This window comes from Thermobia domestica, chromosome 1 (assembly GCF_964235325.1).
Source record: "Thermobia domestica chromosome 1, izTheDome1.hap1.1, whole genome shotgun sequence".
Taxonomy (NCBI): domain Eukaryota; kingdom Metazoa; phylum Arthropoda; class Insecta; order Zygentoma; family Lepismatidae; genus Thermobia; species Thermobia domestica.
The window spans coordinates 340,842,327-340,860,175 of record NC_137454.1 but is presented as its reverse complement, the minus strand read 5'-3'; the positions used below and the strand labels follow the sequence as shown (position 1 = coordinate 340,860,175).

General features: G+C 36.3%; 1 protein-coding gene across 2 annotated transcripts in view; it reads right to left on the bottom strand.

Moving 5' to 3' along the window:
• LOC145663675 (protein Son-like) overlaps positions 1-17,200 on the bottom strand; it is a 33,920-nt gene extending 16,720 nt beyond the window's left edge. For both annotated transcript variants that reach the window (XM_081729773.1, XM_081729781.1), the window contains exons 1-3: positions 16,987-17,200; positions 3,963-4,112; positions 269-337 (exon numbers count right to left, since the gene is read on the bottom strand). In XM_081729773.1, the coding sequence (XP_081585899.1) occupies positions 269-337; positions 3,963-4,112; positions 16,987-17,089 (322 nt within the window). In that variant the 5' untranslated portion in view covers positions 17,090-17,200. The remainder of the gene's footprint in view (positions 1-268; positions 338-3,962; positions 4,113-16,986) is intronic.
• Positions 17,201-17,849: the final 649 nt, after the last annotated feature.

The window sequence follows — 17,849 nt, the reverse complement described above, 5'->3', positions numbered from 1 at the left end:
AAGCACACTTCAAAAATATTTCAATATTTCTTCTCGGCTACGTGAGACCCCAATTTCAAATCTTCAGCCTATTTCTAATCGTGAGAAATTTTTCCACTAGAAACTAATGCATTCTTGATTAACAAGTAAAGTGAATAATTCAGTTCTTGAAGAAATTTAATCAGAATGGTAAACACTAACCACGATATAAACCTAGTAAGTTGGCTGGTTAATAAATAGGGTACTATCTTTGTTACACCGACTACAATTCAATATTCTATACACGTACCTGCCAATTCTTTAAACGGGCACTGAGGCGGAATAACTACAGGTTTACGCTCTTCCTGGGAAAGCAACCCTGAAAAAAATAACAGGCTGTTAAAACACTGGCACACATGAAATACTAGTATGTCAAAGAAGTAGTAATATTGTAACTATTTCTTTACGTAATCCATTATATATCATACTTAAAATAAGCATAATCCATCATAAAGTGACAATTAAATTCATCTCATTATTTATATGATGGGTGCTCCTACGTCCAATCCGGAAGACTAAAAATGTGTTTATATATAGTTGAATGTTTAATGAAGCTTATATCGGAGACAAATGTTTCATTGACTTGAATTTAACGTCTATTTAAGCACCAAGGTTGTATGAGACGGAACCTACTGCTCGAAGGAAAATTCGACTTACTAGTCGGGTATATATCTAAGATATAGCAAAGGACTTAACAATGCATTGTACAATTTCAATTGAATCTGATAGTGTGTGTATATATAGTGCAAACTTCGAGATAACTGCTAATACACCCACTGTTGAACTGACATGTTTCCCAGTATATTGCAAACGTCTTCTTGATTTAAAAAACAACACATTCATTTCCTACAATAAAAACTAATATATCTATTGCAATTTTCTACATATATATAAGTTTCATCTCTCACAAACAAGAGGGAGCATTCTAGACATACCGGCTGATACATACTTTCTATATTTTCTCTCGAATCAATACATTAAATTCATCTGTTACACCGTACTTCCAATTCCCGTTTTCCTTTTTCTTTGCAGTAAACATACGAGAAATAAGGTGTGAGAGAGTCACTTTGAAGGTAACTAAAGAAGCGTGACAATCATTGTAGAAACATTAATCGTTTACTACTTCCGAGTCCTTGGAAAAGGAATGCCGAATAAGCGTCGAAACTCTTGGCAACACTGAAATTGCGATCTGACCTGGAAGAGTAGTAATTATTACATACTTCGGTCAAGGAAATATCTGTTTGAGAACCTAGTATGTTAAAAATAAAGAGACAACTTCAAAGAATAGGGTAGAAGGGGGAATTGGGAGGTATGTTTTTTTTCAACCTTTTTTCCCCTCACAGGTTATAGGTGTTTTTCTAGTTTTTAAGAACTGATTGTATGTTGCAAGTTCTTCTGCACCTACTGTGGTAGTGGTAAGCTTTCGGCATCTTTACTATTGATGTTGCAACATTTTTATTGTTGTTGGTCTGATTTCCACCCAATTTCCCCCAAGGGGGGAATTGGGTGCAAAATGATTAAAACCATTGCAGGTGCACATAAACTCGTGCACTCGTGAGGGTGATTGGGCGTAAAACCAAGAAAACTCAAGCTTTTATTTGATGTATATGACTTGCATTCCACTTAAAAATTAATAGTTTTATGTGGCCTAGAAAAAAAAAAAAAAAAAAAAAACATATACTGTACCTGTTTACGCAAAATGAGGAGTAACTTATTTCTAAATCTCAAAGATATTTGAATGCCTTTTTAAGCATTCCGGTTATTGTTTATAGCATAGTATATTGCCCTGTGAACGTAATCCAAAATATATCACATAGGAGAAAAAAAACAACCTATAATGCCGTCAAAACTGGCCGAAAACGTAAAAGTAAATAAATAAAGTAAAAAACAAGAGAATAGGCCCTGTTATTCAAGCAAACATAGGAGAAGGTAATAAGACTAACACTAAATAACTATAAACTATTACAATAGAACATGTGTTGGAACACTGGATTGATAAACAGGTCCTATTTACAGCATTAGCACTATTGGCATACGCAACGGCCATTGGAGGCCTAAGTTGAATAAAACAGGTTAATAAGCACAATGCACTATGAAACAAAAGTGTACACCACAAAAGACAATGACAGCACAGCATTTAAATGAATTCTATCCAAAAAAATATTCACTTAAGGCATTCCACCCATTTACACCCACATCATGCGCCCAATTATCCCCTGGAGGTAATTGGGAGATACAATCTAACAAAATTTTAACTGCCTCACAGTGAGCATTCAAGATTGCTGCTCTTCACGGCACCATCCTTAGGATGTTTTTAAGCAGCAGTAAGAAATTAGGATCAAAACATTAACAGATGCGAGATTTATTACGACTCAAACCAAAACCCAAACAAACCTGAAACTCGGTTTCAAATATGTCACTTCTCAATCAAATCAGTTCTTGTTTTTTTCATTATTACACCCTCTCAAAATTCATCAAAACTTTTTTTTTTCTTATCAACATCTACCCACCCAACATTTGGGTGTAATTAAATTTCGTGAAAATATACTGAAATGCAAAATATACATTTTTAAAAAGTTTTCCGCCCAATTAACCCCTCTACCCTACCTTGAGTGATCGGAAAATTGGGCATTTTTAATACTCGTAATACAGAGGAAAAAACTGTCGATGTAAATATTAAATATGAAGAGGATAAGATTCTTTTCTCTCCGAACAGGTAAATGTCATCCATGCAATGATGTAGGAGGTAACAACAATGTAGATGAAGTCGAAGAACAGGACTGATAACGTCAGAATTACAACAAAGTATTCATTCTACTCTTAAAGTGCAGGAGACGAGTGTCAATCACCATGTTCCGAAATTATTATTAAAAAAAAAAAAAAAAAGAAAAGAAAAAAAAAGCAACAGAGAGAGAGAGGGACAGAGGGCTGGTACCATATATATATATATAAATTCCTTTTCAAGATTAGGAACGAAGCACATTGCAAAACAAAGTAAACATGTAAACAGTCTACCAAAAAGTTTAGGGTCATTCCATGAGAAATCAACCAAGCCTAAAACCTCATGGTGTCAGATTTCGATGAAACTTGGTGTACATGTAGGCCTCTATGAGAGATGGTCATGCACCAAATTATAGCCCTGTACCCCCTGTAGTTTCAGAGTACAGAGTTGGTAAAATCTGGACAAATTTGATATTTTTTGTAGAATCTTGTTAACTTTAATTGATCATATCTCCCGTAAATATTGAGCTAGAGAGAAAAATAATTTACAATTTTGAAGAGGAAAAAATTTGAAAATAGGAACATCTAATTGAAAATCAAATATCATTTTCCGGGAAACTTTTGGCGCATTCTCGGCCCAAGTTGACATTTGGCACAGTAATACCGGACATAAGGGGCTACCTTGGTACTCTTGGCAGTTTCTGAGATATCACTGATCCAAAATTTTCCCGAAAATAATATTTGATTTTCAAATAAATGTTCCTGACATATCTTGTAGTCTATTCTTTCCTCTTCAAAATGGGGCCTATATTATTTTTCTCTCTAGCTCAATATTTACGGGAAGTACGACTAATTGAAGCTAACAACGTTCTACAAAAAACATCAATATGTCTAATTTTACCACCCTGTACTCTGAAACTACAGGGAGAACAGGGTTAAAAGTTGATGCATGACCACCTCTTATAGGAGCCTACATGTACACCAAGTTTCATCAAATTCTGAGACGACGAGTTTTTTTTTTTCCTGAAAATTTGGTTGATTTCACATGAAATGACTCTAGTAATAATCAATTTTACAGACTACTCATTCAGTACCGAAAACTCATTATGTGCTTTTGTAAAGTATGCTTTGCAAATAAAACGCGGGATAACAAACATTGATATATGAAATGATACGGATGCGCCTAATAAAGGAAAAATGCTGGAGCTTTTCCTACAACCTACCTTTCTTATCCACTTTGTAATTCACTTTTACAGGTTCTACTGTTCCCTTGTTGTCTTTGCCAAGACCTTCTCCTGGCTTCCAGCCCATCTTTTGAAGTAAATACATGCCCATACCTCCATTGAGAGGAGTAGCATTTCTAAAAGCTGGTCCTAAAATAGCGAATTAGAAACAAATAAATTATAATTTTGATAATTGCAAATTTTTATAAAGCATACAAACAATAATAATCATACAACAGACAATAATCATAACAACTGATATATATATATATATATATATATATATATATATATATATATATAAGTATACTACAGTACTAAAATTGTCGTAATACAAATAGAAGCCACATAAATAGTAGGCAATAACATGAAAATCAATAGAAGTAAAGAGGAGTTAACAATTGCCACATTTACATTATCTATAATAACAGCTTAGGTAAAACACAATTCGGTAACAAAAATAAAGTTCTACTGCATTTATTACTCCAATCTCTAGCTTTACCTTTAACCCCTTTCTGCATGATTTTTTTTCTTTTAGCAAAAAAAACAGTATTGGAAATCCTCATATGGGAACTTGAAAAATGAATTAAAACTTACATTTTAGATTTTTCACTTAATTCCGACGAGAAATAAGTAAGTGCCATATATGACACTTACAACTCTCAAAGAACATGCCAGATGACACCAAAATCTCTTATTCATACACGTCAATATCTCACAGAGAAGACAAAACAGTCATTTGGTGCCTTTGATAAATCACAGAAAAGCGAAAGTGAAAAAAGGGGATATGCCATATATGGCACGGCATGCGGTAAGGGGTTACATTCCTGTTAACCCTTTCGCTGCATAATTATTTTTGAGACCAATCCCCAAATTTTGGCAATTATTCATAAGAAAATGAAAGTCTTAGAATCTAAACCAAACGTTGTACAAATACTCCCTGTCACTACAGTATGCAAATTATCTAGTTTGTTACGCTCCTGACACATCCGATTGTCAGTGTTGAGAACCTATTTACAACAGTATGTATAATATTATTTGCTAGAGAATGTCGTATTTCCTGAACGTAGGTGTCGGCAACTTGTTATAAATATCACTACAAGAACTGAGAAAGGTATATTTGTCGTCCCCGATTGTCAGTGTTGCCACCCTATTATAATATTTTCTTCTTGTTTTGATATATTCTAAATAAATTTTGTTATTATTGACCATTCTTATGATTCTCTGCACCCCTCACATTATTCGCACCCCCACATTCTGTTCTACGTTTCATCCACCCCATGCATTTCATTTGTCAGTGTTGCCAACCTATTTCAAAATTAATTTTCTGAAAATTCTTTTGTAACATTCATAGTTTCCGCATGGCGTTCGGTACGAATATTTCCGGCTACCGTGAAGAAAGAACTCTATGGTAACCAATCCAGTAGGCCCTAAGATTTCAGTGTTGCTACCTATAAGATTTTTTTAAATTTTTTTTTTTAAATTGAATTGTGGTAAAAAATCATCACTTCGATGCGGAATTAACAACCTTCATCTTCGGACTCAGAATCTAACAAGAACGCAGCTATTTGAATGTCTTTTATTTGGATGCCATAACTTACTATTACAATTAGCACTTAGCACACCTTACCAAATGAAGCAAAACTCTCGTAATAATTCGTATAACAGTGCCTACCGCCAGTTGGCAGCATTGTCGCTACAAAATATTCTGTATCATCAGTTCGACTAATGTCGAATATCGCAGCGAAGTAGAAAAAAAATAGACATTGTGGACTAAAGTCTTCGCAGCGAAAGGGCTAAGTACGAAATTCGCATGAATTATATATGAATACATTAATCTCTCACTGTAACGAATAAAAAAGAATGGTAGTGGCTCGATGTTGCCCGTTATCAGTACGTTTCGACAGCAACTTTATAATCACTAATATCCACAATTACAGTAGGAAAGGACGAGGAGTAGGGTGGAGTGAAAAAAGTCATTTTTCTTTTTTCGGAAACGGGTACCCTTCAATGACTGTGTATGAGACCTAGTAACAATTCTGTAAAATATTTAATTTTTACGACGTCATCTTGAGTCTGCGCATTCGGCTTAAAGTTTGAAAATCTTTGAATTCTTTTTACATTTTTACAAATTTTTTTAAGAACTTGAAACAAAAAAAAAACCCTGACGGGTAGTCACTAAATAGTAGAACAAGGCCTTAAATATAGACAGGATTTTTTAAAACATTTTAAGGTGGTGGTTTCAGTGTGCGCATTGGGCCTAAAAATCGCCAAATTGTCCGAAATTTCCGATATTTACTATTATTTATATAATCAGTAATATTTTAAAATAGCATATACGTATGATCAGGTCACGTTCTTATAATCAGTATCCAAGCTTTTGATAAGCTTTTTCACAAAACTAGAAAGACATGTTAACTGTGTTGTGTAGGTGTAGTAACGTTAACCTGGTGTGAATCAGCTTGCAGCGCTTCATCCGGGAGCGTTGCCCTTGGCAAAACAGACAAGTGGCGACTTGAGACTCCCTCCCTCTCTCCTCTCTGACTGCATTAGTCGTGTTTTGACAGCGAGTGTGATAGGGGTGTATTATATCTAGTCGTTGAATTATATACTTTCCTGTTCTAGTTCAGTGTTCTAGTACTGTGTGTTACTGTACTTTGTGTGTTTATCACTACGTTATGGCGTTCCCTAGGACTCGTGGCAAAGATTTACCTCATCCTATCATAGGTAATGGTCAAGATATGGGCGACGCTTTGCTTCCTACCCGTAGAGATGTGTTAAAATACTACATTTATGTTTGGAACAATGAAAAAAATAAGCAAAATGGCAAAAACCCTAGTTTTTTAGAAGTTTCCAAGATTGTTGTTGACAAGTTAAACTTCTTGTGGGAAAAAGCTTCGATCCCATGCATAACCCCTAAAGCTATTAGAGATTTATTAAAAAAAGGAAGTTGATTTAGTTCAAGCACTCAACAAATCATACAAACGGGACAAAGATAAGGACAGTTTCAGAAAAAAAAAAACTAGCCGACTTTAACAACAGAGTTGAGGCATTGTTCGATGTTAGTGCATGTAAATGTAAAGATTTTCAACTTTGTAAATGTGATCCTACTAAGAAGGTTCCAATACTTGAACGCAAATTCTTGACCGACCAAAGAACTGTTCAGAAAATGGCGATTGGACATGTTGATATTAAAGTGACATCAGCAAATAAAAAGAAAATAGCAAGGAAAATGATAGAAGAAGAAAGATTGTGTAAGAAACGTTGTGAAGGATATGAAATTGGCTTGTGTAGCAACAATGAGGACGCTATGGACCTAACTGTCCCACTTCAAAAAATAGGTTGTATTCCAGAAGATGTGGAGGTTGTTTTAGAGGAACCAGTTCCTGGCCCTTCCTCAGCTACTACCATAAATACTCAAACTAGACTAAAAATACCATCGTTTTTCCGAGTATGTGATAGGTATGGCGTACCTGATCGCGCAGCAGCAGCTTTAGCCTCTGCTCTTTTACACGATGTACAGTCCACTCATTCTTTCGATAGTGTTATAAATGACGTTGTGGTAGACGGGAGTAAAGTAAGACGCGAGAGAATCAAATCTCGGCATGAAGTTCTAAATAAGGAAACAAAGGTAGAAATACAGGCCTTATACTTTGACGGTAGACTTGACGACACCCTTCGTATTCACAGGACAGACGATGGGAAAATGCACAGAACAACTGTTAAAGAAGATCACATTTCACTCATAGAGGAACCTAAATCGAGATTCATCGGTTACACAGTTCCATTGTCTGGGAAAGCCATTGACATTGCTAATTCTATCGTCGATTACTTTTCTGAGCACAATCTTATAATGTCGGAAATAGTTTGCATTGGTTGTGATGGATGCCCTACAAACACAGGAAAATATAATGGTGTAATTCGCTCGCTAGAAGAGAAACTTGGTAGACCTCTGCAGTGGGTTATTTGCTAATTGCATACAAATGAACTTCCATTACGGCATTTAGTGGAAAAGCTGGATGGACCTACTAGCGGACCAAAAGGATTTGTTGGACCTGTCGGTCAAAGTTTGGCAACGTGTCATACATTGAAAATAGTTCAGTTTGAGCCCATAGAGTTTACTACTGATATTATCGATCGTGGTGATGAAAAAGGTTTTAGTACTGACCAGCAATACCTTTATGACATTTGTAAAGCTGTTTCGAGTGGAAAAGTATCTCAAGAATTAGGAAAGCTTTCCCATGCGAGATGGTTGACTACAGCTAATAGAATTTTAAGATTATACGTAGCTACAAAAACTCTATCGCAAACACTAAAAGAGTTGGCAACCTTCATCGTGAAAGTTTATGCACCTAGCTGGTTCAGGATTAAGTGTAATCCAAAAGTTTATAATGGAGCTCAAAACTTGTGGGAAACTATAAAGAGTTGCACTTACCTATCTGAGGAAAATCGGAAAATTGTACACAAATGTATCCAAGACAATGGATACTTTGCTCACCATGAAAACATGCTCATAGCTATGTTAGTTGATAAGAGAGACCATATAAAGAAACTGGCTTTAAGACGTATCGAGCTAGAGAACAAGCCAGTAAACCACTAAGAAGGTTTGAAATCCCGAAAATAAATTTTGAAGCATCAGAGTATGTTGATATGATTGATTGGAATGATGTGGAAGTGACAGAACCACCTCTCACAATGCATTTGAAAAATCAGGATTTGCAAAGGTTACTGGAAACCGAGAGTGTAAACATAGCTTCTGAGTGCACTCTTTTTGAAATCCCATCACACACGCAAGCGATAGAAAGAGCGGTCAAAGAAGTCATTACTTCCTTAAAATTGGTCTGTGATAAAAAGAAAAGAGAAAGCTTAATCAAAACTAGAATGTTTGGTAGAAATATCCGTCCAATATATGACACAAAGAAACAATTTACATGTTGAAGACTTTTCTTACAGATGTAAGACATGCTCTCATGGTTGGGTGGTTGGGAGGGCATGGGTGGGACTCGAAGAGCAACCACCTCCCCGTGGTGAGTCCTGGGTAGTTTAATAGGAACTAACGAAGAGTTGCACAATGCAAAGTTGATTAACGAAAGCTATAGAAACACGTTTCGATAACATCATAAGAGGATATCAGAAATTATAAAACGTTAAAAATATCGGAAATTTCGGACAGTTTTGGCGATTTTTAGATCTAATGCGCAGACTGAAACCACCACCTTAAAATGCTTTAAAAAATCCTGTCTATATTTAAGGCCTTGTTCTACTATTTAGTGACTACCCATCAGGGTTTTTTTTTGTTTTAAGTTCTTAAAAAAATTGTAAAAATGTAAAAAAAATCAAAAATTTTCAAACTTTAAGCCGAATGCGCAGACTCAAGATGACGTCGTAAAAATTAAATATTTTACAGAATTGTTACTAGGTCTCATACACAGTCATTGAAGGGTACCCGTTTCCGAAAAAAGAAAAATGACTTTTTTCACTCCACCCTAACGAGGAGTAATATAGTGAATTACTTTTAACCAAATACGCTATTCAATCTGACAGTGTAACACATCTATATACTATAATACAGTCAATTTAACGTTATTTATTTAAGGTCACGACTTTCCAACTGAACCTGCTACTCCAAATTTTGTCCACTGCTTCCGATCTCCCTTAAATGATGGTATGTATAACCGAGGAATGAGTGTACTCATAACACTCGTAGAAAATAAAATAAAGTAACACAAAGAATGAAAGAGTGACTGATTGAAACGGGTAACGAATCCGGGACCTCCAGCATACCGTGTCGATGCGTTAACAACTACGCTACCCAGTCCCAGTGGTCCGAGATGAGAGCACCGACCCCGAGAGTGAGAGAGTGAGTGTCTGTTGTGGGAAGCGGACTGGATGGCGTAGTGGTTAACGCATCGGCACGGTATGCCGGAGGTCCTCGGTACACATCCCAGTCCAGTCAATCACTTTTTCACTCTTTGCGTTAGAATTCGCATCTACAGAGAATTTGGTGTTAAAATTAAAAAAAAAAAAAAAAAAAAAAAAAATCGGTTGTTTCCGCCTTTTATTAGTATATATAAAGTAAAGTACTTTTGTCACTTAGCACTTATACTAAAATTTAAATGAAAACATAAACAATCGAAGATCTCTTGCCCCCATACAAACAAAGTCTTCTTACTGGAAGATGTCAAACAGAATTTTTATAATGAAATTCATGCTCTATTGTACACATTTAGAGTGAAAGTATGGAATTCCATTGTCGCACAGAGGAAAGCCGTGAAGATCCATCCGCGTTTCGTGGGACACACTTTGCACTTGCTATTCTTCGACTTCTAGAAAGGAGGAAGTAGACAATTTTGTACAGTAACAAAAAGGTAGGTAATTCTACATAATATAGATAGAAATAAATTCCCCAATTATACTCAAGATTCAAGGGCCAGCAATCCTGACTGAAAATGTAACTTCCTTCGAAATATGTCGATATTACGAATATTTCGATAGTACGTGAAGTCAAAAGCCAGAGATGAAAGAAAACTGCTTTTTTACCCCCTTTGGCTGAAACGGTGTGTCACGCACATATTATCATCAATTATCATCTCAAAGAACATATGCGTTTACTTCAAAGTGATTTTTAAAGTCTAGAGGTTATAATGTTATAACAAAATGCATTTTCTGCTCCTTACATTCGATGATATAGGGTGATGACGTCCTTTGAAGTCTGCGCTTGAAACGAAGCCCCGTGTTTTGGAGTAGCATAGAAATATTTCTGTTTCCTCTTTGTTAAAGTGAAAGGAAAAGAAAGTTGATCAGTACTTTGGGTCCACAGTTCATGCGTATATATATATTAAGAAATACACATTATAACATTTTCTCCCTTCCGCTCCCCCATTCCCTTCCTCACGTCCACAAAATTTTATATGACTTAGTTCTGTGCCAAACAAGGGGTGCCTCACGTTGAAAATGTGAAAAGGGAAGTTGAAAAAGTGGCTAAGTTCTCGGCCTGACCCTCTACCGCACACGTTATCATGAAATTATTCATTCCATTTGAAACACAGTTCGTTTGCAAGTTTAAGTGCTACACTCTGTAAAGAAAAAAATAGCGACACCTCAATTCTCAAGGTAATTTACACAGAAAAACATAGTTGCAGCCGGCTAGAAGAGGATTAGAAGGAAATTATGAGTGTGATAGTTCATTTGCATTATCTGTGACACCTATGGTGTACAACGGCGCTTACTAATTATTTATGTATGAGTAATATTCCCTCCAGATGGCACCTGAAAGTGTCTCATATGTTATTGGAGTGAGAATTCTGCATTGCATTTGTGATGTGTAAGCCCAAGTAATTAGCATTTTGTGATTGTTCTCTGCTTTGTCATTGTTTGAACAGTGTCAAATGGCAATATTGTCGTTGTGGAGCGTTGTTTTTGTATGAAATTGTTGCTACATGTGGACTGTAAACAAGTATGATGGGTAAGAAATGTGACTTGTCGCCACGTGAATAAAACATAATTCTTGCTTTGCACAGCTAAGTCACATCTCTAAGGGAGATGGCTGTAATACTCAAAATCCACCATTCGACGGCAGAAACAGTAATTCACAAGCAAAAATAGTATAAGAAATCATCTCTTCGTCAACAGTGTGATAGAAAAAAAGAAAGTATCATCCAGTGCAGATCGCCAAATAAAATCAATAGGATTACAGAATTAAGGAATGACTTCCCGAAAAATCGTTTCTATAATTTGATATGATCTTGGAAATGCAGTTACTCGTACGACTGTATTGTCTTAATTGTATGAAGAGGATATTACGAAGAAAAAACCGCCTAGAAAGTCGAAACTGACAAAAACACAGAAGACTTCAACACGTAGATTTGTGAGGCGATATGCTACTTGGACTTATGACAACTGGAAGAATGTTGTTTTCTCCGTTGAAAAAAGTTTAGAATAGTCGGAAACGATAGTGGGTGTGAAGTTGTGCATACGAATGAGCGAGTAACTTGATACTGATTTTGTTTAAGAGATGCAAATATTCAGTTACTGAGTGATGGTATGGGCTTGCTTCACCGCCAAAAACGCCAGAACAATGGATATATGTGAAGTCATTTGATGCACAAAAACGTCTTCAAATTCTGGTACGTAAAATTCTTACAATAGCTAAAAATAAATTTCCTCACGAAAATATGGACTACTTCGTTTTCCAGGACATTAATGCTTCATGTCACCGAGCGAAAATCGTTAATACGTGGTGCAAGAATATGACTATCCAGACTCATGTGGCTTCCAAACTCACCTGACATGAATCCAATGTAAAGTTTGGGTCAATATGAGCACAAGACTCAGTAGACAACTGTGCTCAGTAGACAACTATCTCGGATAGAATTAAACTCACGGAACGGATAATCCGGGAGTGATTCCATGAAATCAAGGTTGCATCTTGCAATAGCCTTGTCACCAAAAGGCCTCGACGATTCCCCGCACTTCCTAAAGCCCATGATCCACATACGAAATCTAGTTTGATGTATTGTACCTCTCAAAGTTTGTACACAATATATCTTACTCTTAAGAAATTACGTTTTATGTTTTGTGCAATTATTGTTGATCTTTCATACTTCTATGTATAATTCTTCCCACAGCCGTTTTTGCTGAAAACACACACAGTTACTTATATATGCTTATAAATTCATTATATGCATATAAAAAATCCCCAAACTGCGGCGCAAGTATTAAGAATGAACTGCTCATTAAGAATATGCATTATAACATTATCAGCAATTCATGTAAAATCTCATATTGGTTAATGTATGTTGCGAAAACCATATCTGAGCAAGTGTCACTATTTTTTCTTTACAAGTCATCCATTTGAACCATGGCGCAGCTAAATGTGGAATTCGCCAAGGAAGAGTTGCTAGCTGTCATGAAGTAGTTCTTTCTAAACAGACGTCGCCGAATGAAATCCATGGTTGCATGCTAAAGATATTGGGTGTATATATATTGCCCTTCATACTCCATTGAGAAGAATTGGTGTTCAAACTTCAAGCGTTGTAATTTATCAACACAAGATGGTAAAAGATGTGAAAGGCCAGTGTCAATGTGAACTCTGTAAAAAGTAGATGAGGTTAATAACCTGATTTTGAGTAATATAAATTTCAGTTGCGATAACTTGGACCTTGCACATATTCAAGAAACGTGTGTAGTCAGCAATCAATGATAAGCTGGATATGCACAAGCTTTCCGTGAAATCGGTGCCTAAACCTTCGCAGATAAGAAAAACCAACGTGTGACATCTTCTCGGTTGATTCTGCAAATTCTAATGACGATTTTTCGAATGAGCTTCCTACTCAGGAGGAAATTTGGTTCCATTACTTTGATTCTGAGACCAAATACCAGTAATGAGAGTAGAATCATTCAGAATCTCCCAGGCCAAAGGAACTAAAAGCACAGAGGTCCGCAGGCAAGATGCTTCCCTCAATATTCTAAGATAAGGGTGCTGTGTTGTTATCAGAGTACCTTCCAAAGGAACAAACCATGACTGCAGTTTTCTGGTTAAGATAAAGAACACTATTAAAGAAAAGCGCCGGTAAAGTTGACGAAACTAGTTCCTTCCATTAATATTCATATAGGTTACCATTTCTCATCTCGAGCACTGGTTACAATGGGAATGTTTCTGAAACTAGGGGAATAATAATCTTAAAGAAATGATTTAACATATTTGTAATGGAGAGGTGACTAAAATAGCCAGTGGTTGTTGGGTTTTGAACCATTTTACTACTTCAAAAAACAGGAAAACCGGTTTCGGCTTTCATAACGGAAAATCAATTTTTTCAGATATTCGGTATTCCAAAAAGGTCATGAAGGGACAAATTTACAAAAATAAAACACATATTAGTCAAATCTATAGGTGAAATTTGTATTAATATTTTACAAGACCAGGTGTGAATAATCGAAATATTTGTGTTCTTAATCATGAGACGCGTATCTACACAGAAATACATTGATAAAAGCATTATCTGTTATGCACAAAATCCTCCATCAGATAGCCATTAACAACAAGTGAACTGACGTCAGCGTGGTAACTCACGATGTGCAACCATAAAATGAAATGAAACCTTCTAGTTTAATGTCCCACGATTATACTCTTTAGACTGCGAGACATGGATGATTAAGACAAGGGAATGATGGAATGAGAATGTGTGAGGAATTGGGAATATCCCAAGAAAACCCATGGACACGATGTTTGTCCGGGGATCGAACCAGGGACCACACGCACTAGAGGTAAGCGCTCTACCACTGAGTCACCGTGTCTCCCCTAGAAGTGTCCGAAAGATAAGAGATTTACATAATTGTGAAATTTACGTACGTAATGCATTACCTTTTTAGAACACCCATGTGTAAGCACTGAAAGCATATCAGGATCTTACCTCTAACGACTACAATGTGAAGCCACATATCTAGAAAGTTTGTCTAAGGTATAAACAGTAGATTCATTGAAAAAGCAGCATATATGTAAAGAATTTATATACGAACTCTTTTTCATTCAAATCTCTTTTATCGTGTCTCAGTGAAACCAACTTCATTATAGATCATATTGTTGCTGCGCCAGGAACTCTCCTTAGCTCTGCATGTTATTCGTCTGCATTTGTTTCTCATATGACGCTCCCAGTCAAATCCCCTCAGTTTTTGAGTACCTCATGCGTGTAAAAAATGGATATTGGACATTAAAATGCTAGAAAATTTAGAATTGTGATTGCAGTCACTATATGTTTTTTGCCGCAAAACACTTAAAATAATGACTATTTCATGAGTATGAATAAAAAAAATTGCTTAACTTCCGCAGATGGCGGCCCCGAAATACAAAATTTACGGGTAAATGAACAGAATCAGACGAAATATCAGCATGAGAATAAGAAAAAAAGAAAGAATGATGGCATTTAGAATCTTTCCAGAACCGAGTACCTTTGTTTCTGTCCAGATAGTGATAAAGGTAGAAAACAACAAGTCCTCCGGGGCTTCTAACCCCTTTCGCTCGCTCACGTATATTTTGTGAAGTAAGTAACACTGGAGAGCTTTTATGTGTAAGATTGGGGGAGAAACTAAGAGATACCCAAAGTGAATGGTCATCACTAAAGAAAGAACAAATAAGTAGTAATACAACGTTCAAAAGAGGCTCATGTGAGTCTTATCCGGGGCCGCCATCTGCAGCAGTTTAGCCTAAAAAATTAACGTTATCACCAAGGATAACTTCAGAAAAAGTAAAAGTAATATTCCAGCCGTTAACATTGTGCATTCATATCGTACACTTAGGTAAGTAGGATGTAAAAAATGTAGGCATTACTCGAGCAAACGGTTCTACGAAATTTTGACACATTTCTTACATTTCCAGGTCAGGTTAGAACATTTTACGTCTTTTAACAAGCACGTACTTAATGAGGAGTACCATTACTACTTGCAGATTGACTTCAGGAAGACTCAGCATAAATACAGTGTGGTAGTATGGCATAAAACTAGTGCGTAAAACACGAACCAACTTGTGCTGGATAGCCACTAAAAAGCACGAATGCTATCTAACCCAGTCAGAGCAGAAGCGCAGCAAGAGGACGGACCAGCGGTAGCGAGTGGGATGCGTCCGTAGTGAGCAGGAGCATCAGCGACGGGGGTTATACGCGTAAACGAGGATAGTGGAAGAGCACAATTTCAAATTCAAAATTCGGCAAGAGTGCACTTTCAGAAGAGCAAATGATTTTCGGTATTCTAAGTTTCTCCCCTAATCTCGCAAATATAAGATCTCCAGTGTTTCTTACTGGGTTAACTGCTGTATCGGCGGACTAATTTTACAAAATTTATCAGATGAATTGGAAAATTTACTTTGGTTTGTGAGGGACTCAGTGTAAGCCAGGTAAAGGAATAGTTGGAAGTTAAGAAAATGCTTGTTGATGTTGTTATATGTCTTTGATGTTGTAAGCGGCACTAAAGGTGGAGGCGGAAGGCACTACTTGGCAGAGAGTTACACTTTTTATGATTTATTGGAAAGGCAATGTGGAAATGGTGCGTAAATGACACAACAATAAGGAGCATCAGTTGTTGAAATTTCGTGAAAGGCATGGTTTACTAAACAGAAGAACAGTTCGTCATAAATGTAGAAACACATTGCAACTACAGAAAAGAAGAGGTACAACTAATTTAATCTAATCTAACATAGTACAGTTTGGATGACAATTAGTATATCCTCCAAAGCTGTGCAACACATAAGCCATACACTTTATGACATATAAAGTGCTCATCTATCTTTCTCGTATATGCGTATACCGACCGTCCCCGACGCGCCTGCTAATACAGTTGCAACCGCTAGCTACCACTTGGGCCCTCTACCGCGCTCTTGCCCTGACTCAGTTAGATAGCATTCGTGTTTTTTAATTGCCACGAAACAGAAGTTGGCTCGTGTTTAATGCATTAGTATTTCTCATACGTCCACACTATACTTCGAACAATAATCACTGCCAAATGAATCAGGGTCACATCCTAGTAATCTTGGGGGAAACTACCTTCTTTTTCTTCTCAAATTTTCGTGTGGCCCGGCGATATAGCAGTAATATCTTACTTACTAACACAGCTGAGCAAGCGAAGGGGGTTAGTAAATAAACGCCTAATCTAATCTAACCGGCTTATATCACCATTGTCATGGTGAAAAGCTACCTGGAAGTTGAAATAAACACTATTTAAAGATTCGGTAGAACGCTAGGACATAGAAGGGAAATCTTTTTGTGAATCACCATATATTGAGAGTTCCAGAAAGTGAATATAGAAGACCAACATATACCGGTAATATTACGAAGCAGGAGGCTGCACTTATCTAAAGTCAACATCAAACTAAATGGAGTCAATATCAGTTACATGGAATTCACTATTTTCAAGACGGTAATAGTTAAGAATAGCTACTTCTCATCTTCCGTGCATGAGGATACTTCTTACTGTTTCACTACCTATCACATTATTTCTATTTGGTGGTCATGATATTCACAATCTGCGCACTTACCTCCTCTTTTTCTTCGGTAAGGTAAAGATTGAAATCTTCTCCTGTCCGCAATCTGTACTTGTATATTGGGTCGTCCTCCAAAATAATTTACATTATTCTGCATCTTAACTTGTTCTCATAACAAACAATAAAATCTTTAATTTATTTTAGCTGGACATGTATCAAATTATAACCACAACACATCAGTCCAGTACACCTCACAGTGTTGCCAAAAGGTACCTTTAGAATACGCAAAGTAAACGTACAAAATTTGATTTAAAGAGATGACTAAAAGTTACCAAATTAACTAGTAGGGTCTAAATAGACCAGACCAGAATAAAATAAAATAGAATAGAATATTTTTATTATCGTCAAACAAGATTTGTTGCAATGGAAAACGTCAAGAGAGTATAAAAATATACACATTGAATATATAGGTACATAACTAGTCCCTTTTTATTTTTTTATTCTTTCTCAAATTCTAAAATGTTATACACAGCTGTTTCAATGAGCGGGAATAATTTAGTTTCCGGGGGTGGGATATAATCACCAACGAAACATATACAATCTATATATCAATCGATTCAGCTTGACAAAACAAATTGATCGATACCAAATTTAACTACTTCCGGTTTACTGAGCCTAATTTAGTTTCCGGGGTAGGGTATAATCAGCAACGAAACATACAGGGCCTTATGCAGAGTCGTTTTGAAGCGCTATTAGTGCTATACTAAAGAGTTCGACTAACATAAGTCTCCTGCAGTAGTCAGTGTTTTAATATGATGCTAATCATACGTCGAAACGACTCTGCATAAGGCGGATACTGTACAATCTATATATCAATCGATTCAGCTTGACAAAACAAATCGATCGATACCAAATTT